The following is a 24,577-nucleotide window of genomic DNA, read 5'->3' as shown; positions in this document are numbered from 1 at the left end:
CTGGACACTACAACAAAAACCCTCATAGACATCGGTTTTCCACCGGTGTATATTACATTTTCGACCGATGTCTATGAAGGCGATGTAAAAGGTCTGTCATTTTAAACATCGGGTTAAAACCGGTGTAGTATCACTTAACGACACCGGTGTTCGAATCGGTTATTAACCAGTGTAGTATCACTTAACGACACCGTTTCATCAACGGTGTAAAACCGATGTAATATTATATGTTAATAACACCAGTTTTGGCAGCGGTATACAACCGATGTAATATTAGTTAGTGACATCAGTTTTGCAGCGGTGGAAAACCGATGTAATATCAGTATTTTTTAACAACACAAATTTGATTTCCGAAATAGTGAAAAACCGACAGTAACAAAAAAAATACACAAATATTCACAAATTACACAAATATTCTTCATTCAACAGTATCCATAAAATACACAAATATTCACAAATTACATAAATATTCTTCTTACAACAGTATCCATAAAATACACAAACATTCTTTTTACATCAAAAGTTAATAGATATCAGAATCAAGATAGAACATTCTTTTAACAATACATCAAGGAAGAACATCGTGAGTCAAAAATCAAGCTGAAGCTACATTAAATTATGAGAATCAAAATTTGTTCAACTTGCTATACTGCTCCATTCTTCTTGCGCCTTTCATTTCCCTAATCTCACCGCTTTTCACCTTCAAATGCCTAGTTTTCTGAGTTAAAACATCCACTGTTCTAATCTGTCAAACAAAAGTATCATTTGGTCTACTTAACTACAGAAAAGAACAAAAACAGAAGAATTATACATGCTGCAGAAGTCCTAGAATATCACCATAAGAAAGAAATTGACATGGGACAATATACGCAATTTACATTCCATGCAAATGCATGCATCATCCAAAGTTTTTAAAAATCAAATACCTTTCCTACTCAAATGTAATCTAGCATGCATTCAGCCCACTCGAACCGCACTTCATCAATTTCAAGTCCTAATCCAAGTGTGCCTTGAGTGACCCTCCATAATGATAATCCATTCAAGTGTACAGATGAATTTATCTACTGTTCAAATGCTGCATCTCTAACAATTGATGAGTGTAGTAATGGGTCAACATATTTCACCTACAGCAGATTGTTTGAGGATGAGAAATAAAATGGTCAAACTAAATCTTTGTTGCAACAAATGTTTAGCTAATAGATTTTGAAAAAAAAATAAAAACTTCCACAATACATATAAGCAATCTTGAAGTAGGAAGACAAAAAAAAAAGTAAGACATATTCAATAACTTACCCATAGAGGTAGCTGACCATGAGTAAATATTGGATTAACAATAGCCATCTGACCAAGAGTCCTAAGCATAACTGGGATATTTTTCTGAATAAGCTTAACCCTGTGACAGAGAGTTGTTTCCTACTTTCCTCCTTCAGCAACAATTAACTTAGTATGACAAACAAAATTTGCACTTCATCATTATACCAATAAATAAACTATGAGTCATTCATGAATCATCACCTAAACCCTAAACCGTATTAGGAACTATTCAGATGGATTCAAAAATTCACAAAATCATAATTAACTTGGTCATGAATTGATTTAACAAGAAGGTCAAAAGAAAATACTCACTTAATGATCAAAGCCTTTAAGTTGTATATGTAGTGCGTCTAAGAAGCCCAACACACAAATCCTGTAGAAACAACAACAACAAAAAGAGGTAAATTTATAACAACTCCTCAATCTAGCAAACAAAAATGATAAAATCAACTCAGGATAGTGTTTGAGGAAATTCATCAAACACATTGCATGCATCAATCAATTAATACTTGCAATCAAGAGATCAAGAAGATGAAACTATCGAAGATGAGGAAGGACTTTAGTAGCGATGATGGATAAAATGAGGCACACATCACATAGTGGTTGTGCCTTGTCAATACAGAAATGCAGGTCTGAGATTGCCAATTCCATATCCTAATAGTTTGGTCGTCACTTGCGCTAACAATCCATGGATGTTCATCATGGAACTGCATAGTGCGACTGTAATCAAGATGACCAAGGAGAAGCACCGGTGTCTTATAATTCCAGACCTTAATCTTATAGTCATCTCCTGCAAATACAACATCCTTGTCAGAAATAAGTGTAACCGAATTGGACCCTTGAGATTATTGGAGCAGATCTAAAGCTAGCATGCTTTAAAACAAATTTGATGGTTACTTTCAGCAAAATATTTTAATCTAAGATTCTGTGAGAATCGACTCTTGCTTTCTCTCACCTTTCTCCCACAGCAAACTCAACATAAGCTCATTGAATGATATGTTGCAAAGAGCAGTCTGACATTCTTTAGTTTGCAAAATATTTTGAAGTGAGGTGTACAAATAATAGAAATTCATGAGAAGCAACATCTAGTCAATATTAGAAAATATTTCTGTCAACTATCTTTGATCATCGTTTGCTAAGATAATGATAAGAGTTTCATGTGTCATCTGTTAGTGGGTTAACAGCATACAAGCAAAGGTGCGATGGAGTAAAGATAACCGAAAACAACAAATGTCAGTAACATCACAACACTACATGAATTTTAACTTAAATAGAGAAACAAATTCACCTGAGGATCACTCTCGAACTTGAAGTTATTGTCGTAGAATCTAAGAATGACACAGTCACTGACACGAGAAGCCAGAGAAATGAGATTGAACGCATTCTGCGCCCTCAAGCTTTTCAAATCAACACTACAATTTGGATCAAGAAACCGAATAATCCATGCAGCAATGATAGCAAACAAGAAACAGAGAGCCAAACGTACATACTGAATCGAGAAATAGACATGGTAGATAGAAAATAGGCATTAACGGGGACCAATCTTCCTTTCTTCACGTCCTCGGAGTATCTCGAAGGGAAGTAACCCTACTTCTCATCTTGGAAGAAGCGAGATTGGGAAGCTACCGAGGAGTAGAACTTAGACCATAAATCGCGGTCGTGGGAACCGAATCGACTAATAAATAAGGTTGTGGAGTATGGGCGGTTGCCGGAGACGTTGGTAGGAGGAGCGGCTAGGGTTTGGAAGTGGCAAAGGACGGATGAAAGAAAGAGCTTGCGCCGCATCGCAGAAAGCGAGCGGTGTGAGCAGAAGCGCTGTGAGTGTTTGAGGGCGACGGAGGAGGAAGAGGGACGGTCGCGGGCCGGAGGAGGACAAAAGCACAGCGCATCACTTTTAATGCCCATTATTACTGACCGTCTGGCCCGTTAAATTTGGTCTTCAAGACTACATAGTACCGGTGCTCGTCGAAGCGGTCGATGAGAGTGCCCATGCGGTAATCTCATAGCTAGATAACGCCACTGTGAAAGCTTGCAAGGACCCAGGGACGCCTGCTGTGGAAGCTCACACCCTTCACCCAGTTGCTCTTCGTCTCGAATTTGGTCAGCATATCTGCCAGATCAAAAACATACCAAACAAACGCAAATCAGAACGGAGGAAGAGGGGGTGCACATCGAAAAATAGATCTAGGGCTCGAATCCGAAGTCGGATCTATAGAAGCTTCTTCTGACCAGAAATTTAAGAACTTGATCTCGAGACTAGATCGCTACTGACGGGGATCTGGAGGGGAAACGACAAAATTGAAGGGGTAGACGGACACGGAGACGGAGAGAAGAAGCAAGGACGTCGTGTGTTGATCCTAATCGAGAGAGGAAGGGATGTCGATCTAGGAAGGGGAAGAGGGAGATGCGGCTGAGAGAGATGGTCCAACGACCAGCAGCAAGGAGGAAAGTGGTGGTGGTGTCACGACAATATACGGTTGACAGTGCGATATAAATTTAGGTTTGGAGTGAAGAGTGAAGTGTTGCAAATTTCAGCTAAGTATTGATGGGAAAATTAAATTATTTTATTTTATCATAGACACCGGATTTTAAAAACCGCTATTAAAATCGGTGTCTATTAACAAAAAAAAAAGACGCTCATAGACATCGGCTTAAAAAACCGATGTCTATGAGCAAAAATCTGCGCTTATAGACACCGAATTTTGGAAAAATCGGTGTAAAATACTCAAAGACATCGATTTTTGCTTAAAACCATTGTTGTTCCACCGATGTCAATGAGGGTTTTTCTTGTAGTGGGACCTGACAATCGACCAAAATCCAGTTGGTTCTGCAGACTTGACAACTAGCAGGAAGACTAATGGGTTAAAGACAAGTTAAGCGACTGCAATTGGTAAGTAAAAAGTAAGCAACTGGGGGAGAGATTTAGTGAGGACGCATTCCCGGTTGAGGGAACAATAGGTGTCGGTCCAGCTTAGGTTCATTTGGGAAACCTAAGCTGAGGCCTTGACTAGATCTTGGTCTCGAGGAGACAGGATATAATTACTACTCCTACCTTATTGTGTTATGCTAACTTTACTTTGCATGATAAATATATTTTTTTATTGTCTGAACTAATTCTTTTTTGCAGGAAAAGAAAAGGCTGAAAATGAGTGTACGGGAGCTAGAAGGGATTCGGGCGCCCGAAGCTGGTCCGGGCGCTCAGACCAACTTCGCCCAGGCTGCCTAGCCAAGCACCTGGGAGGTCCGAGTGCCCGGACCTGGTCCAGGTGCTCAGACTAGAAAAGTTAGCCAGAAACTGAGTTGGAGCACGATGATTGGCCGAACTCACGTCAACAGTCCAAGCGCCCGGAGGGGGTCCGGCACCTGGAGGGGGTCCAGTGCCCGGAGGTAGATAAAATTGACGGACCAATTTTTGACAAAAGATCGTCATGTCAACAATAGTCCAGGCGCCTGGAATGGGCCTACATAAAGGCCTTCGGCCAAAAACTTCAAAACAACAAGTTCTACAACTTTCATTCTTGCGCGTTGCTCTGAAAAAGCTCCGATGACACCGAAAGTGTAACGACCCGACCCTTTTGGCCTCTTGGGCGGGCCTTGTGGTGGCCCAACTAGCGACCCTTATGTCGTCGGCCCATTTGGTGACCTCTCATGTCGTCGACCGACGACCCTTTCTTTGGCCGTGCCGTTACTCACTAGGACTTTCCACCCCTAGTCAGTGGATTTTTACCTCCCCCAGGATTCGAACTCTAAACCTCCAGGCTTAAGTATTAGAGTTTATGAATCCTAGTAACCAAGTGAGATCATCTCACTTTCATTTTGGAGGTCTAAAGTTTATTGCTAGAAATAATGTGGTGTCTGGATTACCATTACTTGATTTTACCACTAGACATTGTGAAGCATGTATTTTCGCCTTTTTATTGTAACGACCCGACCCTCTTGGCCCATTTGGCGACCTCTCATGTCGTCGACCGTCGGCCCTTATGTCGTCGGCCCATTTGGCGACCTCTAATGTCATCGACCGACGACCCTTGGCCGTGTCGTTACTCACTAGGACTTTCCACCCCTGGCAGTGGATTTTTGCCTCCCCCAGGATTCGAACTCTAAACCTCCAGGCATAAGTATTAGAGTTTATGAATCCTGGTAACCAAGTGAGAAAGACTGAATCCCCTACTTGGAATTCAAATGGCCTACGGCGTGTGTCAGCATAACTCTTCTGTCCACTCTGGGTAGTCTCAATTCTTTGTTTCATGACTTGGTACATCTTGGTAGAACCTGGATGCATGAAGTATATGGTGCTATGAGCTTCTTCTAAAATCTTCTTTCTCAGTTCTTCCTCATTGGACACGCAAATGCGACTTCCCTGATAAAGAGTCCCGCTATCTGTTAGTCGAAACTCTGATTTGTCTTCTTTCTGTATCCCTTGCTTGATCTTCTGGATGTCTGGATCTTTACTTTGCTTTCTCTGTACCTCCTCAAGCAATGCAGACTCTAACGTCAATGCAGAGAGTTGCCCTTCAATAGTTTCAAGTCCAAAATCTGACAACTCCCTCTGCAGTGGCAGGGCTAATGATGACAAAGACATCAGGGATACACTGGATTTTCTGCTTAGTGCATCTGCCACTTTATTAGCTTTGCCTGGGTGGTAGAGGGTTTCACAGTCATAGTCTTTGACCAACTCTAGCCACCTACGCTGTCTCATGTTTAAGTCCTTCTCAGTGAAAAAGTACTTAACACTCCGATGGTCTATGAATATTCCACACTGAACTCCATACAAATGATGTCGCCAGAGTTTTAGTGCAAAGACCACAGCTGCCAGCTCAAGATCATGAGTGGGGTAGTTCTTCTCATAGTCTTTGAGTTGTCTGGAAGCATAAGCTATAACTTTTCATTCTTGCATGAGTACAGCTCCTAGACCCATCTTGGAGGCATCATTGTAGATGTCGAAACTCTTATCACTAGCTAGAACAGTCAGAATGGGAGCACTGGTCAGTCTCTTCTTCAGCTCTTGGAAACTCTGCTCACATTTGTCTGACCATTCAAACTTCTTATTCTTCCTGGTTAAGACCGTTAGTGAAGAAGCTATCCTGGAAAGGTCCTCCATGAATTTTCTGTAGTACCCAGCTAAACCAAGGAAGCTCCTGATCTCCCTGGCGTTCTTGGGTCTCTTCCAATTGTTGACCGCTCCTATTTTGGCTGGATCTACTTGAATACCTTCTTTAGAAATGATGTGACCTAGAAATGCCACCTGATCTAACCAGAATTCGCACTTTGAGAATTTAGCATATAGTATTATTCTCAAATGCGTGTCATGCTCCTCTGGGGTCCTTGAATAGACTAGAATGTTGTCGATGAACACAATGACAAATTTGTCAAGGTATTATCTGAACACTCTGTTCATCAAGTCTATGAAGACCGCTGGTGCATTAGTCACACCAAAATACATGGCTGCAAACTCATAGTGTCCGTATCTGGTCCTGAACGTCGTTCTGGGTATATCCCTTTCTTTCACCTTCAGCTGATGGTACCCAGAGCGCAGGTCTATCTTTGAGAACACTATTGCCCCTCTTAACTGATCAAATAAGTTGTCGATCTTGGGGAAGGGGTACTTGTTCTTGATTGTCACTTGATTCAGAGCTCTGTAATCTACGCACATCCGCATAGATCCATCTTTCCTCTTGTCAAACAACACAGGAGCTCCCCAAGGTGAGTGACTAGGGCGAATGGAGCCTTTGTCAAGTAACTCCTGTAGTTGTGCTTGTAACTCTTTCAACTCTGCTGGAGACATGCGATACGGAGCTTTTGAAATTGGGCTGGCGTCAGGAACCAATTCAATTTCAAACTCCACTTCCCTATTGGGAGGTAGTCCAGGTAGCTCTTCTAAAAATACCTCTGGATATTCACAGACTACCCGAACGTCTTCCTGCTTGGGTCTTTCTTATTCTTTCTTCTGTCCTGCTTACTTGCCTGGGATTTCTGACTTCCAGCTATCTTGTCTTCGATCTTGACTGGCTTATGCTGCGCTCGTTGTGCCCTGATGCTGTCCAGATAGTGCTCAGCAACTAATGCTCTGCTGACCAGCTCTTCGCCAGTCTGAGGCTGATGAGCTCCACTACTCACATTAAGTGCTATCACTGGCCTCAGCATCCTGAGCATCAGTCTGACTCGTTCATTCTCCGTGCTTACTAACTATAGGTAAAGGTGAGCTAGCCTGTTAAATCTTTTAACCGCTTCTTCTACTGGTAGGTCACCTTGTCTGAATTCCATAAGCTCCTCATACTGTTTATTGGTGATCCGTTGACGGAAGACTTCTTCGTAAAACTCTGTCTCGAAGTCAACCCAGCTCATTTGGTTGACTGCTCTCTTACTCTCCACTCGCTCCCACCACATACAAACACCTCCAGATAGGCAGAAAGAGGCAAACTTACCCTTCTCGACTTCTGGTCAGTCAAGAAGCTCCATTGTGCTCTCAAGTGTCTTGAACCAAGCCTGGGCACCCCAGGGCTCAGCCTTCCGGTTTCAGTTTCAGCCACTAGATGAGGTATGCTTCTTGTCTTCTGAGGTGCTGTAACAACTCCCAGGGTAGCTGGTGGAACCTCAGTTACCACTGGAGTCTCCACATTTACTGTTGGAGGAGTGAGAGGAACTGGTTGCTGATTTACCATCAGATTAGCAATTACTTGCTGCTGCTCTACTACTTGTCTTTGGAGTTGGGCAACAACTTCAGAGAGATTGGGCTCAGTTTTTCTAAACCCTTCGTTCTTCTGATCTTGATTCTCAGTACGAACGGTACGGGGACGTCCTCTTCTTGACATCTAGTTATGCAGAGAAAAAGACTTGATATCTTCTCTATCCTTTCTAAACATAATCCCTTCTAAACATACATATGTATGAATAAAGAGAAACAAAACTTCTATCTTACTAAAACGCATATAAGCAATTATTCCATACTGCAATAATAAAGAAAGCATAAAAGGAAAAACTTAAATACTTTCTTACTTGAAGACGGCAAGGATGATGCTGATGTGTGTGATGATGGAGAATGGGAACTGCTCTGATACCAACTGTAACGACCCACCTTCTACACTACTACTACTCTCTAAAGGTGGACGCTACTTAACTACTAACTCTACTTAACCGGTACGCTGCTTAACTACGAGAAATCCCTACCGAAAAATTTCGGCAGAGTCTCCCCTGTACCGGTGACCAAATCCATAATACAAACAATATATACGCAGCCACAGCCGGCTGGAACACATTTTTCACAACCACGCAGTAATAAAATCACACTATAATCAACGAAAACTAGTCTAGCAATAAGAACTAAACATAACTCCAAGAGTAGGACATGATAAGCTACAAATACGAATCAAACTCAATCACAATCTCACAAAACTTCATAATAGTATTTAAAAAGAGAACTAAAACATAAACTCTAAACAGATAGGTCCTGAAGATTTTCTAGCAAACTCTGGATCTCTCCATAGTCCAGTCATCACACACCTTCATCACCACCACCTTGTCGCCTTCAAGTAAGAAAGTATTTAAGTTTTTCCTTTTATGCTTTCTTTATTATTGCAGTATGGAATAATTGCTTATATGCGCTTTAGTAAGATAGAAGTTTTGTTTCTCTTTATTCATACATATGTATGTTTAGAAGGGATTATGTTTAGAAAGGATAGAGAAGATATCAAGTCTTTTTCTCTGCATAACTAGCTGTCAAGAAGAGGACGTCCCCGTACCGTTTGTACTGAGAATCAAGATCAGAAGAATGAAGGGTTTAGAAAAACTTAGCCTAATCTCTCTAAAGTTGTTGCCCAACTCCAGAGACAAGTAGTAGAGCAGCAGCAAGTAATTGCCAATCTGATGGTAAATCGACAACCAGTTCCTCTCACTCCTCCAACAGTAAATGTGGAGACTCCAGTGGTAACTGAGGTTCCACTAGCTACCCTTGGAGTCGTCACAGCATCTCAGAAGACAAGAAGCATACCTCATCCAGTGGCTGAAACTGAAACTGGAAGGCTGAGCCCTGGGGTGCCCAGGCTTGGTTCAAGACACTTGAGAGCACAATGGAGCTTCTTGACTGATCAGAAGTCGAGAAGGGTAAGTGTGCCTCTTTCTGCCTATCTGGAGGTGTTTGTGTGGTGGGAGCGAGTGGAGAGTAAGAGAGTAGTCAACCAGATGAGCTGGGTTGACTTCGAGACAGAGTTTTACGAAGAAGTCTTCCGTCAACGGATCACCAATAAACAGTATGAGGAGCTTATGGAATTCAGACAAGGTGACCTACCAGTAGAAGAAGCGGTTAAAAGATTTAACAGGCTAGCTCACCTTTGCCTATAGTTAGTAAGCACGGAGAAGGAACGAGTCAGACTGATGCTCAGGATGCTGAGGCCAGCGATAGCACTTAATGTGAGTAGTGGAGCTCATCAGCCTCAGACTGGCGAAGAGCTGGTTAGCAGAGCATTAGTTGCTAAGCACTATCTGGACAGCATCAGGGCACAACGAGCGCAGCATAAGCCAGTCAAGATCGAAGACAAGACAGCTGGAAGTCAGAAATCCCAGGCAAGTAAGCAGGACAGAAGAAAGAACAAGAAAGACCCAAGTAGGAAGACGTTCGGGTAGTCTGTGAATATCCAAAGGTATTTTTAGAAGAGCTACCTGGACTACCTCCCAACAGGGAAGTGGAGTTTGAAATTGAATTGGTTCCTGACGCCAGCCCAATTTCAAAAGCTCCGTATCACATGTCTCCAGCAGAGTTGAAAGAGTTACAAGCACAACTACAAAAGTTACTTGACAAAGGCTCTATTCGCCCTAGTCACTCACCTTGGGGAGCTCCTGTGTTGTTTGCCAAGAGGAAAGATGGATCTATGCGGATGTGCGTAGATTACAGAGCTCTGAATCAAGTGACAATCAAGAACAAGTACCCCCTCCCCAGGATCGACGACTTATTTAATCAGTTAAGAGGGGCAATAGTGTTCTCAAAGATAGACCTGTGCTCTGTGTACCATCAGCTGAAGGTGAAAGAAAGGGATATACCCAGAACGACGTTCAAGACCAGATACGGACACTACGAGTTTGTAGTCATGTATTTTGGTGTGACTAATGCACCAGCGGTCTTCATAGATTTGATGAACAAAGTGTTCATATAATACCTTGATAAATTTGTCATTGTGTTCATCGACGACATTCTAGTCTATTCAAGGACCCCAGAGGAGCATGACACGCATTTGAGAATAGTACTATATGCTAAATTCTCAAAGTACGAATTCTGGTTAGATCAAGTGGCATTTCTAGGTCACATCATTTCTAAAGAAGGTATTCAAGTAGATCCAGCCAAAATAGGAGCGGTCAACAATTGGAAGAGACCCAAGAACGCCAGGGAGATCAGGAGCTTCCTTGGTTTAGCTGGGTACTACAGAAAATTCGTGGAGGACCTTTCCAGGATAGCTTCTTCACTAACGGTCTTAACCAGGAAGAATAAGAAGTTTGAATGGTCAGACAAATGTGAGCAGAGTTTCCAAGAGCTGAAGAAGAGACTGACCAGTGCTCCCATTCTGACTGTTCTAGCTAGTGATAAGAGTTTCGACATCTACAATGATGTCTCCAAGATGGGTCTAGGAGCTGTACTCATGCAAGAAGGAAAAGTTATAGCTTATGCTTCCAGACAACTCAAAGACTATGAGAAGAACTACCTCACTCATGATCTTGAGCTGGCAGCTGTGGTCTTTGCACTGAAACTCTGGCGACATCATTTGTATGGAGTTCAGTGTGGAATATTCACAGACCATCGGAGTCTTAAATACTTCTTCACTGAGAAGGACTTAAACATGAGACAGCGTAGGTGGCTAGAGTTGGTCAAAGACTATGCCTGTGAAACCCTCTACCACCCAGGCAAAGCTAATAAAATGGCAGATGCATTAAGCAGAAAATCCAGTGTATCCCTGATGTCTTTGTCATCATTAGCCCTGCCACTGCAGAGGGAGTTGTCAGATTTTGGACTTGAAACTATTGAAGGGCAACTCTCTGCATTGACCTTAGAGTCTACATTGCTTGAAGAGGTACAGAGAAAGCAAAGTAAAGATCCAGACATCCAGAAGATCAAGCAAGGGATACAGAAAGAAGACAAATCAGAGTTTCGAGTAACAGATAGAAGATTCTTTATCAGGGAAGTCGCATTTGCGTGTCCAATGAGGAAGAACTGAGAAAGAAGATTTTAGAAGAAGCTCATAGCACCATATACTTCATGCATCCAGGTTCTACCAAGATGTACCAAGACATGAAACAAAGAATTGAGACTACCCAGAGTAGACAGAAGAGTTATGCTGACACACGCCGTAGGCCACTTGAATTCCAAGTAGGGGATTCAGTCTTTCTCAAGGTCTCTCCTATGAAGGGAGTGATGAGATTTGGCAAGAAGGGCAAGTTAAGTCCTCCTTATGTAGGACCTTACCTGATCACAGAAAGGATTGGGAAAGTAGCTTACAAGCTGGACTTACCACAAGACATGTCAGCAATACATAATGTATTTCATGTCTCCAAGCTAAAGAAGTGTCTCTACGACCCGAGCCAAGTGATTCAGCCTCAGTCAGTGCAGATCTAAGAGTATCTTAGTTATGAGAGCAGACCTACACAAATAGTGGACAGAGCAGTTAAGAGACTAAGAAATAAAGAAGTACCACTAGTAAAGGTCATCTGGCAGAACCAGAAGCATGAGGAAGTCACTTGGGAGCGGGAGGACAGTATGAGACAGAAGTATCCAGAATTATTCTAAGTTCGAGGACGAACTTTTTATAAGGTATGGGGGATTATAACGACCCAATTTTCCCTATTTCAAGTTCTAAAAGTCCATAAAAATATTTGGAAATACTTTTAAAATATTCTAGAGATTTTTAGGAATTTTTAGAGTATTTTTACGTAATTTTTGGAGGTCGTTTAATATGTTTACAAAAAAGAAAGAAGTTTTGACAAAAAACCGTTGAAGGTGAGACTCGAACCCATGACCTTGGGTCGAACCCGACCTAACCGGGCGCAGCCAACCAGCTGAGCTACGCAGATTTTGTTAACCAAATAAGTAGAGATAGATATTTAAGCTATAGTTGGAACATTTAAAATAAATTAGAGAAAAAGGGGCGCGGCTGAGAATCGAAGCACAGACCTGTGGCTTCGAGCAAAACCCAACGGACCAACTGCGCCAGCGGTCGGTGTTAATCAGATATGCAGCGACAAATGTATAAGCTATAGTTAGTAATAGGAAACCTAGTTTTAAAAAGACCTAAATTTTCTTCCCGAGCCCTAAACCTCTCCTCTTCTCACGCGACGGCGCGACTCCTTCTCGGGGGAAACCGCGGCAGCAAGCAAGCATCCCTCCGGCAGCCGGCGAGGGTTTTTTCCGGCCGGTCCTCACCCGTACGGGGATCACCTCAGCAAGGAGCGCCGTGAGCACGAGGGAGAAGTCGATATCTTCAAGTTTCACCTATCCGAAACCCTAGCAGCCATCTTCTCGGTTGTAAGTTAAAGAACAAGGGTGAGTTGCTACTCACCTGCAGTAGGAGTAGTTCCGCGATTTCGTTGTTCTTCTTTGCTTTCTCGTCGAGTAGGAACAGCCCTAGATTCGTCGGTTGTTATATTGAGCATTTTGGTTTTCCATTTGCTAATAATTAAGAATGATCAGTTTTATTTGCATTTTTGTAACCACGAACAGCTTTACTAGAGCTTAGAACAGCCCCTCTTAGAGCTTGTTGCAGTCCGGATTCTAGTGTGCTTTGTTTCCATGCTTGGATTTTCTGTACAGCAAGTGTTTCATTGTTTCCTGTATCGGATTTTCTTCTGTACAGCATTAGGATAGCTTGAAATTTAAAAGCAGCAAGTGTATCATTGTTTTCTTACAGCGTTAAGATGGATGTTTCGTGTTGGTTACTTAGGAGAACTATGCCTTAGATGTAATTGAAAAGTCATTAAATAGGCTGAAGTGGCTTTCCAAAGTATGATTTGGTAAATTCAGTCATGCATTTATTCAATTTGACATGATCACATACTTCATATACATTTAGGGTTTGGCATCGCCTCTTAATCTAAGTTATTCTCCTTATTTATATGGATGGTATTACCACAACATAATACAGAAATCACGAGGTTTAAATTCTATCTCCACCAACACTTCCTAACTAAAGGTTTAGCTAGCCTAAAATATTTTCTAGGCATTGAGGTTGTTCGGATATAGGTGTTCATGTAGTTTATATACTTGAAGGTGTTGCTATGACAAGTGCTAAACCATTTGGCACTCTTATGTATCAGTGAAGAGGAGTTAATATCTAATCAAGGGGAAAGTATTGTGGTTTCGGTTTGGTTGAAATATGCTGTCATGAAATCTATTTCAGAACTTGTTAAATTTGGATATGAACAAATAGTTTTAGCTTTAGTTCTTAAAGCATGTAATTTGACATAGTGTAGTTTTAAAAGAATAGTGAAGATTCTTGGGTAAGTTCATAATGCAGATTTTAAAAGATTATAGTGAAGTTTGGTTAAGTCCTTAGAGTGCAGATTTTTATTAAGTAGATCAGTGCAGATTTTTATTAAGAAGAGCAGTGCAGATTTTTTATTAAGTAATAGAAGTGCAGTTTGCCTTTTCTAGTTTTTCCTTAGCTATTTGTAAGCATGAGCAGACTTCTTTTCTATTGCTATTAGACGTACAGTTTTTCTTTGCTATCAGTTTAACATGAGCAGTATTGATTCCTATTTTTAGTCCTTTACTACTAGATACATATGAGCAGCTTTCTTTAGTTTTCATTTGCTATTTTAACAAGCATGAACAACCATGTATTCTAGTGGAAAAATAAGAGTTCTATTAAATTCTTTTAGAAGTATTAATAAGTAAAAAGAAAGAAAAAGAAAAGAAAGAAAAAGGCCAAGGCCTTAAGTAGATCCTAAAGTCAAGACTTTAGGGATTCATGGCACACAAGGTACTTATTAAAATGCCAAGGCATTTAAAGAAGAAGTAATTAAGATTATAAGTATTTTACTTTTAAGAAGAGGCTAGTACCCGACTTCTAAGGTTGTCGTTAAACAAATCCAGGTGTCCAATTCCAAGGTCTTGGCCTTGGTAGACCAAGGTCTGCTCTTTTAGGATTGGTGGCTCGCTACCCCAACCTATTAGGGAACGCGCATAAGATGGTATTAAGCCTGGGCCCAAGAGAAGTTGATTACTATTTTGAAGTATTAAAAGTATAAGCTTTTGAACAAGTAAAATAAATTTCACATCAGTACAAAAGTATTAAAAAATAAGTTTCACATAAGTATTAAAGAATAAGTCTTTAAGCAAGTGAAATAAGATACAGAAGATGTTTAGAATTCAGTAAGTTAAGTTCTTTATGCAAGCATGATAGTATAGACTTGTCTTACATGTTTAGCCTTTCAGTATGTTTCTTTACTAATAGAAGAGCATGAGTTAGCTTACTGTTATTTGCTATTTATGAGCATGATTAGCTATACATGTTTAGTATTTCAGTTAGTATGATTCCTTTATTGGTTTATGATCATGATTAGCTATACATGTTTAGTATTTCAGTTAATATGATTCTTTTATTGGTTTATGAGCATGATTAGCTATACATGTTTAGTATTTCAGTTAGTATGATTCCATTATTGGTTTATGAGCATGATTAGCTATACATGTTTAGTATTTCAGTTAGTATGATTCCTTTGCTATGTATGAGCATGAGTAGCTTTACATGTTAGCATTCAGTTTTAGCATGTTTTTATTTATATACATGCATATCGAGTTTTTGTGAGTTAGATAGCGCTCACTAAGCTTTATGCTTATAGTTTGCATTTCCTCCTACTGCAGATAAAGGAAAAGCTAAAGTATGAAAGGAAGGCGACAAGGTGGTGGTGATGAAGGTGTGATGACTGGACTATGGAGAGATCCAGAGTTTGCTAGCAAATCTTCAGGACCTATCTGTTTAGAGTTTATGTTTTAGTTCTCTTTTTAAATACTATTATGAGGTTTTGTGAGATTGTGATTGAGTTTGATTCGTATTTGTAGCTTATCATGTCCTACTCTTGGAGTTATGTTTAGTTCTTATTGCTAGACTAGTTTTCGTTGATTATAGTGTGATTTTATTACTGCGTGGTTGTGAAAAATGTGTTCCAGCCGCCTGTGGCTGCGTATATATTATTTGTATTATGGATTTGGTCACCGGTACAGGGGAGATTCTGTCAAAAATTTTCGGTAGGGATTTCTCGTAGTTAAGTAGCATACCGGTTAAGTAGAGTTAGTAGTTAAGTAGCGTCCACCTTTAGAGAGTAGTAGTAGTGTAGAAGGTGGGTCATTACAGAAAGACTGCTCTGAAGTTCAAATTTCCTTTCTATTTGTCAATAACTCTTATGTTTCAGTTATTGTACTAAATCTTTGCAAATCATTTTCGAATTGATAGTGATTGCCTATCAAAAGTACTCTTACGTGTGGGCCTTAAAATAGGAGTTGTCGAAGGATTCGAACTAAGTAAAAAATTACTTGTGTTAGCATTTGAATTTTCGTGTTTCTTTTCCACTGCGTACTTTCGATTTCTAAAAATCAACGATCGTTATTCACCCCCCCCCCCCCCTACAGCGTCTTTCCGATCCGATATTATGTACCCAAATTGTCATCCTCCCGAAGTCGTAAAGTTTAGAGGTCACGCCTTGGGTCATCTAGCAAGTACCTACATAGGCAGGTCTTGTAAAATACCGAAAAAGGGCGAATAACCATAAGGAAATTTTTTGAAATTTTTAGAAATTTTTTGAAAATTTTTCGAAGCTCGTATGACTTAGGTTATGGGAATAAATATTGGGTCACAGGAAAACCTATTTAGGCTACCCCATTTTAATGAGAAAAAATTTTATTTTTCTTTTTTCTCTTTTATTTTATTTGTTTAATTTTTTCCGTTTCTTTCCTCTTCGCCGACTCCCCCGACCCGTGCCCCGCGCCTCGCACTCTCGCGCCATTGCCATTTCTCCTTTTCTTCCCCAACCGACGCGTCGCCGCCACCGCCGCCGCTCACGTCCCTTCCTCTCCTCCCTCGCATATAAGGCAGTGGCCAAAAGGAATCGTGCACTTCTTCTTCCCGATTCCTCTTCCCCATCTCTCCCGATCTCCCCTGCGCCGACGTTGTGCCAAAACACCGTCGGTCGAGTTCTTGTCTCCTTCTTTCGGAGTTGCCCTCTGCCCTAGCTATTCTCGTGCTACCTCCCCTACCAAGCAGCTCTTGTGCACGATGACAACCACTGTGCACCGGTGGCCACCATCTACCCGTGCCCTAGTTCGTCAGTGTCGGAAACCGAGGACTTTTGCAAGAGGTCGGCGATCTTCCTCTCATGTTCGCAAAGCTGCAAGGTTCTCTCTCTCCCATCTGTAGATCAGCAGAAGCATCGACGTCGGTCGTGTGAGAATTGTTGACGCCCTTCCCTTTGCCCTAGCTTTCAGTTGATCCCCTCTTCACTGGAGCAGACCACGATCTCAATCATCTGTCACCACTGATCCTACCTTTCCTGTCGATTTCCTTTAAGTTGGTGCCCTAGTGTTGTTGTTGTTGTCCTTCTTTGTCGTAGCACATCACCTCAGCAACGTTGGAGTTTCTGTTAGAGAGGAAGCTACAGAACTAGATTAAGGTAAGATCTATTTAGTGTCAAATTTATACAGATCTGAAGTCATTTCTAGGCTAGCTTGATTTACTAGTTAATGAACAGGGTGTGTGTTTGGATTTGGAGGTTCGCGGCTCCACCACAGCAACCGGCGATCCCTTAGGTGTTGAGTGTTGTTGGTCAGATTCGCTATTTGCCAAGAGGAAGCCAACCTACGTGCCGTAGAGGTAAATGCATTGATGTTAGTATAAAAAAAAAGGTTACATAGTTAGATGTTATTCATCTTGTTCGTTAGGTTAATCCAATTAATGGAATAATTAGGGTTAAGAATACTAACCCTAGTTGACCGTTGAGTGATATTAATTGAGGTAAAAATATTGGATTTAATCTAAGCTTCGGGTTAGATCCGATTTATTTAGTTTAGCTAGATACATTTAGAATTAGCTAAAATTATATGTTTGATATTACAGGATTTTGATTCGAGACGAGCGTCTCGACGCGTGGTATATTTCAGAGACGATTTCTACTTTTTGAGGTGGGTACCTTGACTTATCTTTTAGATAATGTCATGTTGATATGCTTAGTAGATTTTAACAAGTAGTAATAATTATGTTTATATCTGTATTGGTATGCCACTATTTATTTCCGAGCATGTTTTGTTTGTTACCTATTTAGCATTCATGCCCCTGTTATTATTATGATATAGAGGTAGTGACATACCATGCCATATGATATATCGGACTAGTCATTTACCATATATGACCTGTGTACTTAGATCTGTTTATTTGATCCATTTATTTTTGGTACATATTTTATGGAGGTAGATATAGTCAGGATTTGTATGCTTAGTGACATGCACCATCTCGCATGATTGCATGTTGTGCGATAGTCTACTCCATTATTGTCGAGCACATCGCAGTTACATGGATCTGCACACACAACCACTCATGGGTTAGTGGTTTTTATTCAGGCAAGGTGTGTTGCAGTAGGTTACTCTGTTTGGCTCCGTTGGTCCGCTCATGGGTAGTGTAACGCAGCGTGGTAGCCGGCAGAGATCCCTCCTCTGGATTGTCTCAGGGAGATGAGAGCATTGCGCTCCCCCACTTATGATTTGGGGTAGGAGGATAGGTATACTCTGACAGTATCCCGTCCACTCGGTCAGTCATCAGGAGCAGTGATGACAGAGTGCACAGTTGTCACAGCCCTACCCACTCGGTCTCACTATCGTGTGTAAGATAGCTGACTAGCGTCAGGGGTGACTAGGACATGTCATTGGCATCATATGCATGATGCATTTATTACTTGTGTTTGCTGCAATTTGTTTGTTGCATATTGGATGGATGCATATGATTGACATGCATACAGGGACATGTATTTTCGGTCTGACGACCTTGTTATCCTAATAGGAGGTCCCGGTGAGTACAACTGCTCCCTTATCTTCAGTTTTGCATTGTTTTATTACTTCTGGAGACTGTACGCATATTTATTACTACTGGTTATTATTTATTATGCATGTCAACTAGGTATCCGCTGAGTGTTGGACTCACCCCCCGTTATTACCATTTCAAGTTGAGGCTGTCCGGAGGAGTTCCAGTCGCTAGTTTCCCCTCCAGATTGCGAAGATTTCTGTTTTGGATCTTCTCCTTGGTTTTCTTATTATATTATCATCTATGTTTTCAGACTTGTACCTTTTGGCACTTGGATCTTGTATGATTCCTTATTATTGATGGATTTTCATTTGGATGTATACTGGTGATTTGAGTTTTATGGGTGTAGTTGAGTAGGATATAAGATTTAAGTTTTATGAGTATAGTTGAGTAGGATATTTGAGATGATTTCCTTATCGTTGCTTTAGTTTGGTTATTATTATTAAACTGCGTGGGTGCTTGCTTATTTTCTTTATTGTATTATTCCGATCGTGTTGGCTGAGTTATATGTAGCCCTGAGGGCATTGTAGGAAGTTTCATATTATCATCCATACAGGGGAGATGCTGCCGAAATTTCTTTTGGTATGGACTACCTGGGGCATGACAGGTCTACAATATTTGCTAGGGCATGGATTACGAGACACATCAATACCCTTGATAGGCATCCATCATGAATATGAACTGATGACCTACGGACTACGGTGGAGTCTACCAACTGGTCGATACGTGACAAAGAATAACAATTTTTAGGACAAACCTTATTCAGATCTCAAAAGTCGACACATATGCACCATTTCACAGATGACTTGGGTACTAATACTATATGTGATAACTAGGTCGAGTATTGTACCTCCCGCACATGTCCAACTTTTAGCAACTTATGCACTTCTTCACATATGACCTCATCTTTTTTTGGCCCGAAGTGACATCTTTTTCTACTTAACTAGGAGGCATCCGACTTGATAAGGAAATAATGTTCCATTATCTCAGTTCATACTCTTATCAGATCTTCTGGGGACCAAGCAAAAATATCTTGATTCCCCATCAGATAACTAATTAATTAAGGATTCTTTCTTTTCGGGTGAGAGATCTTTAGAGAAAGTGGTCTGCTCGGGGTAAAAAGGAACAACTTTGATGATTTCAATTCCTTGATCCACCATAGAGGGGTCCTCCTCGCACATAGTATATACTTGCTTGCTGCATTGCTTAGGTAAGTCAGGTTTTGCCATAGATTCCTTAGGTTAATGCCCCCTCGTAATCTTTTGTATATCTTCCTACATACGACATAAATTTGATGATGTCCTTTTCACCTACTCATGATCCTCCTCTCCCTTTTCCTTCGGAGTTGCGGTGGCGTGGGTCCTTCAGTGTGTTCATTGTTTGGATCCAATGATTCAAAGCATGTTAGTCAAGAGTCGGCATTATTGGTGTCACCCCTTCGACGGTCAAGTCAGCGATGGGCTGAAGTGGGAGCCTTGTGTGTGCACATGAGAGAGCGAAAAAATGTGGAGAAGACAAAGAGAGTTTGCCTTTGTGTAAGAGAAGAAAATTATACCTTCACTTACCTTTGTAAAGCCTTGTATATCCGTGAAGATGAAAGATCCACTTAGATCGCAATGCAAGCCCTAAGCAAGCTACATGGATGATCACACGAGTGAGGCATCGTCCATTAGCTAGCCGTATGAGTAGGCCATTGTGCTAGGGGCAACAGATATTGGTTCATGCTATTGGTGCTACTTGATCATTAGCTCGACGTCGCTTTCTAGCGGGTAGCCTCACCGAGGTCGATTTTGCTTCAAAGATTGAGGTCGGAGCAGATACTCCACCAAAATTCCTCGTTGTCCTGGAATCACTATGGTCATGTAGATAGAAAAGGTCAAGGCTCAATGGGATCTTATTATTGTGTACAAGGTTCTTGTATGACGATGACCCAATCAAATTATCTTGGGCTACATCTAGAAAAATATTATACCAATTCTCTTTTACAACGAAGTCACGCGGGCATTTTTTATTTTTACTCTTAATTTTTTTAATAAGTAAACTGAGAATTTAAGTGACGTTTGGTTTAGAGGTATGAGAATGAAGACTTAGAATGATTCTTTTTTGTTGTGTTTGGTTAATGGGAATGAGAATGAAATATTGAAATGAAATCTAAATTTTTGGGAGTAGATAAAACTCATCCCTCCCTCGAGTTTGATATCCCATTACAAAAGTAAAGTTCTTTCAGCTTCCAACCAATTAGATTCGTCAATATATTCGTTGTGTTAATGGTGGTCTTCAATGTCATAATTTGGTCGAGATTTGATTGCTCAGGTTGAATTTTTTACCTCCATCAGTGGCTAATGTACTAGTCGGTCCATTACCGGATTTCATCATGGACAAAGACTAGAAAATATGAAAGGAGTGAAATAGAAGAAGGGGCAGCTGATTGTCCGCCGTTAAATTTTTAAATTTGGGCAAGAACCTTTTCATCGTGTCATCGGCTGGGCAAAGTATCATTCACTTGCTTTGGAGATTGTCCTCAAAGATCTCTATCAGAGAAGCCTATAGAATATCAATAGATACTTTACATCAGTGGGCCGACATTACGTCCTTGATATTTTCCTTGGAAGGCGCGATGGTAGGTGCCTCCGTGATCTAAATAATGGAAATGTTCTTCCACATATCTAACAAATGTGGCATCAATGGTGTTGTCGTTGTTGTCAATGGCGGTGAACCCCACTTTGCCCCCTTTGAAGTCGGTGACATTGATGAAGCTGGAGAAGTCAGGCACGATTCTGGTGGCTTGGTACATGGCGATTAAGGTCGTGACATTGATAATCTTGTGAAGTTTCTCAGCGTTAAAATAGTCCAAGAGGACATGAACGGAAAGGGTATTTTTTGATAAGGGAGGATATGGATGAATGGTGGTCTTCAAGGACATTTATGAAATTTTAATTATTCTCATTACATAATATCAAACTAACCCAACACTATATTAAAATATCTATTCCAATCTACTATTAAATACATTCCAATTCCAATTCCAATTCCAATAATACAAACCGCCACCTTAAAATAAACACGGTCAATTACAATAACAATCCTACAAACCGACCGTATCCAACCGAACATTAATACTTCGAAGACAAAGAAATCATTTTCAGCCGTCACAGATTTCCCGAGATCATCGGAAATAGTACGGATTAGATATCACCCTCCAATATAAAAACGTTATACAATGTACACAGATGATATTATCAAAATACCCATGTGTACACTTGCATGTATTGATTCTAGTTGGCCAGATTCTGGTCATTTAGCATTACCCTAAATAATAAACGGTAATTCTTGTTGGCCAGAATCTGACCAGCTAGAATTACCTATGCTCCAATTAAAATGCATGCATGTAATTAATGTACACAGATGATATTATCAAAATACCCATGTATACACTTGTATATATTGATTCTAGCTGACCAGATTCTGGTCATTTAGCATTACCCTACAATAAAATACAAAGAAATTTGTTATAAATAAAGTTCACCAGTGCAGAAGACCACAACTAGTAAATTGGAACTCAACTGAATTGCAAACAAACTGAGATTAGACCGACGACTCACGTGAGCGGCCAGATCCCATCGCCAAAAGTAGATGCGGATCTAACACGCTCATTGCCCACTACCAACATTTGAACGTACATACGGCAGAATCACCTTCAGCAGCTCAGTACTCGTCTTCCTCCTCCATACCAACGCCGCAGCACCCGTCCGAGTCGCTGCTCGTAGCGTCCCCTGTGACCACGCCACCACCGTCCCCGCAGATGAGGTACGGCATCGAATGGAGAACGCGCATAATGGCGTCGCCGCCCTCCACCCCGCACTCGGCTGCGCGGTGCTTGAGCGCCTCCAACATCACGTCGGGCTCATGCTGCATCGCTCGCAGGACGTCCGCGCAAGACGAGCCGGGCACCGCCAGCATCACCGCGAAGCAGTGCGGCCCATCGCTCTGCGACACGCGCACAACGCTCGGCCCCCCGAACAGGTTGTGCAGACCCCCGAGCGCCTCCTGATAAGCCCCTCCGAGGAACATCCCCAAATAGTATCCGCCGCCGCCGCCACTGAGTTCGTGTAGCGGAAGGGTAGATTGCCCTCCGATGAACTGGTTCACCTTCCCATCGCTATCGCAAGTTAGGTCGGACAGAATGCCTTTCACTCCCGGCCTCTGGTCGAGATGATGGATTGGGACGATGGGGAAGACCTGCCCGATACCCCAGAAATCTGGAATCGAGGTGAAGATGGACAAGTTAACATGGTATGTCTTCACTGGATCAGCCTCGCCCAATTCCTTCGCGATGATATCGCAGAGGACATCCAGCGCCGCCAATTGTTCTAGACCAACAATCCCGTCCTTGAAATGTTCGACGTATGTCCGCTTCAACTGATCTGCATAAACTGCACAGGATTTGTAGTCTCCGCGAAATGCGGCTGCTATCAGATTGCTGTAATCGGCACGCGCGCCGTCCGAGAGCTCCTCCGCGAGGAACGAGACATCGGCACCAGCAAAAGGCAAAGTACCGGCTCCGATGGCGCTGGATGAGACTGCTTCGAAGATGACCACGGAATGATGGGACACCAGCGCGCGGCCGCTCTCGCTGCAAATGATTGGATGGCGCACATTCTTGCGGTCGCATGCCAACATCACGGCCCGCACCACGGCGCAGGCGTACTCCTCGAGGTCATAACTCACGGAAATGTCCGAATCGCCGGAGCGAGAGCCGTCGTAGTCGATGCCGAGGCCACCACCGATGTCAATGACGCGCATCTCGGCCCCAAGCCTTGCGAGCTCGCAGTAGATTTGGGAGGCCTCGCCGACGCCATCGGCAAGCAGCGAGGTGGAAGGGATCTGCGAGCCGATGTGGAAGTGTAAAAGTTGCAGGCAATCGAGCATCTCCAGGCGCCGCAGCTTTCGGGCCACGGAGAGGATTTCCATGGTGGTCAGCCCGAACTTGCCCTTTTCTCCTGAGGTGGATCCAAAATGACCAGAGTGCTTGGTGCGTAGCTTGGCTCGGAGGCCGACGACGGGTCTGACACCGAGCCTTCGGCTGATCTCGACAACCGTGTCGAATTCCTCCTCCTGCTCCAGGACGATCACGGTGTTGAGGTCCATGCTCCGGGCGATGAGCGCGAGGGCAATGTATTCCTCGTCCTTGTATCCATTGCAGATGAGAAAAGCGTCCGGGCTGCCACGAGTGAGGCAAGTCATGGCGAGGAGGAGCTCCGCCTTGGATCCGGCCTCAAGGCCGTAATGAAATGGAGTCCCAAACTCGGCGATATCCTCCACGACATAGCGATCCTGGTTGCATTTGACCGGGTAGACGCCCTGGTAGTGCGCAAGGTATCCGTTAGATTGGATGGCGGAGTCGAAGGCGCCGTGGAGGGACTCGAGCCGGTGCTTCAGGACATCTGGAAGGCGGACGAGGAGCGGAAGGCGGAGGCCCAGTCCACCAGCAGTTGTGGAGGCAGATGCCTTCTTAACCACCTTCATCAGGTCGATCTCCTGGTGGAGAAGGGTGGCAGTACCATGCGGCCGCACGGCGATGTCGCCGTCAGAGTTGACGCTGAAGTAAGGCGCGCCCCATGCCTCGATCTGATAAAGGGCCGCGGAATGGGCGGTGGACCAAGGCGAAGAGAAGTCGTCAGAGGTATCGCAGCCTTCGGTCGTCGGAGCGCCGCCAAGGAATGCCCTCGGCGCGGGAAGAGCGCCATCTCTCGCGAAGGCGTAGCCACGAGGAATTGCAGCGTCTACGCACTCGAGAGCCGGCATTTCTTCGCCGTCGCAGCCACAAGACCAAAAGACAAAAAACTCTACCTTAATTTTCAGATTTCGATCTCGAAATGGGGGCTTGAAACCCGCCGAGGCCGGAGCCCCGGCCACCCCCTCAAACGAAGCAGGCGGGTTCTGATATAGAGAAGTGAAACCCTAGCGCTCCGTCAAACCACCACAGAATACCCACGCCGGCCCTTCAGAAGGAGGCTTAAACAAAGGGATCTCTCAAACAGCTTTCCCCGCCGGGAATCCTCCTCCCCAGCAGTATCCGATACTCTGAAACAATCAAGGGATATGTAGCCCTAGAACAGCGACGGCCGAAGAAGACGGAAACCTAACGTGCACCCTAAATGAAGAAGCAAGAAACAAGGAACGGAGGCCAGAGGCGGAGGGGGGATTGGCGTGGCGGACGG

General features: G+C 42.7%; 1 protein-coding gene and 1 long non-coding RNA gene across 5 annotated transcripts; both read right to left on the bottom strand.

Annotated features, from left to right (window-relative positions):
* Positions 1 to 685: 685 nt before the first annotated feature.
* On the bottom strand, positions 686 to 3,771 carry LOC122038365. Of its 4 annotated transcripts, none has more exons than XR_006127852.1 (6): positions 3,544 to 3,771; positions 2,603 to 3,424; positions 1,824 to 2,104; positions 1,294 to 1,687; positions 927 to 1,124; positions 686 to 745 (listed from the first exon to the last, which is right to left on the bottom strand). It is a non-coding gene; the product is annotated as an uncharacterized LOC122038365 (long non-coding RNA). The 4 variants fall into 4 exon arrangements; XR_006127853.1 differs by having other exon boundaries at positions 1,294 to 2,104; positions 2,603 to 2,726; positions 2,801 to 3,424; XR_006127851.1 differs by having other exon boundaries at positions 1,294 to 2,104; positions 2,603 to 2,726; positions 2,805 to 3,424.
* An 18,077-nt stretch (positions 3,772 to 21,848) lies between these two features.
* Positions 21,849 to 24,577, bottom strand: LOC122038364 (arginine decarboxylase-like). The gene has a single exon (XM_042598079.1). The coding sequence runs from the start codon at positions 24,159 to 24,161 to the stop codon at positions 22,062 to 22,064; it is 2,100 nt and encodes a 699-aa protein (XP_042454013.1). The 5' UTR covers positions 24,162 to 24,577; the 3' UTR covers positions 21,849 to 22,061.

The sequence above is a fragment of the Zingiber officinale genome, chromosome 1A, assembly GCF_018446385.1.
Source record: "Zingiber officinale cultivar Zhangliang chromosome 1A, Zo_v1.1, whole genome shotgun sequence".
NCBI classification, from domain to species: domain Eukaryota; kingdom Viridiplantae; phylum Streptophyta; class Magnoliopsida; order Zingiberales; family Zingiberaceae; genus Zingiber; species Zingiber officinale.
This window is presented reverse-complemented; position numbering and strand designations above follow the sequence as displayed.

Bases quoted from the DNA above. Each gene is read 5' to 3' on its own strand.
- LOC122038364 (XM_042598079.1), bottom strand. From the start codon at position 24,161: ATGCCGGCTCTCGAGTGCGTAGACGCTGCAATTCCTCGTGGCTACGCC.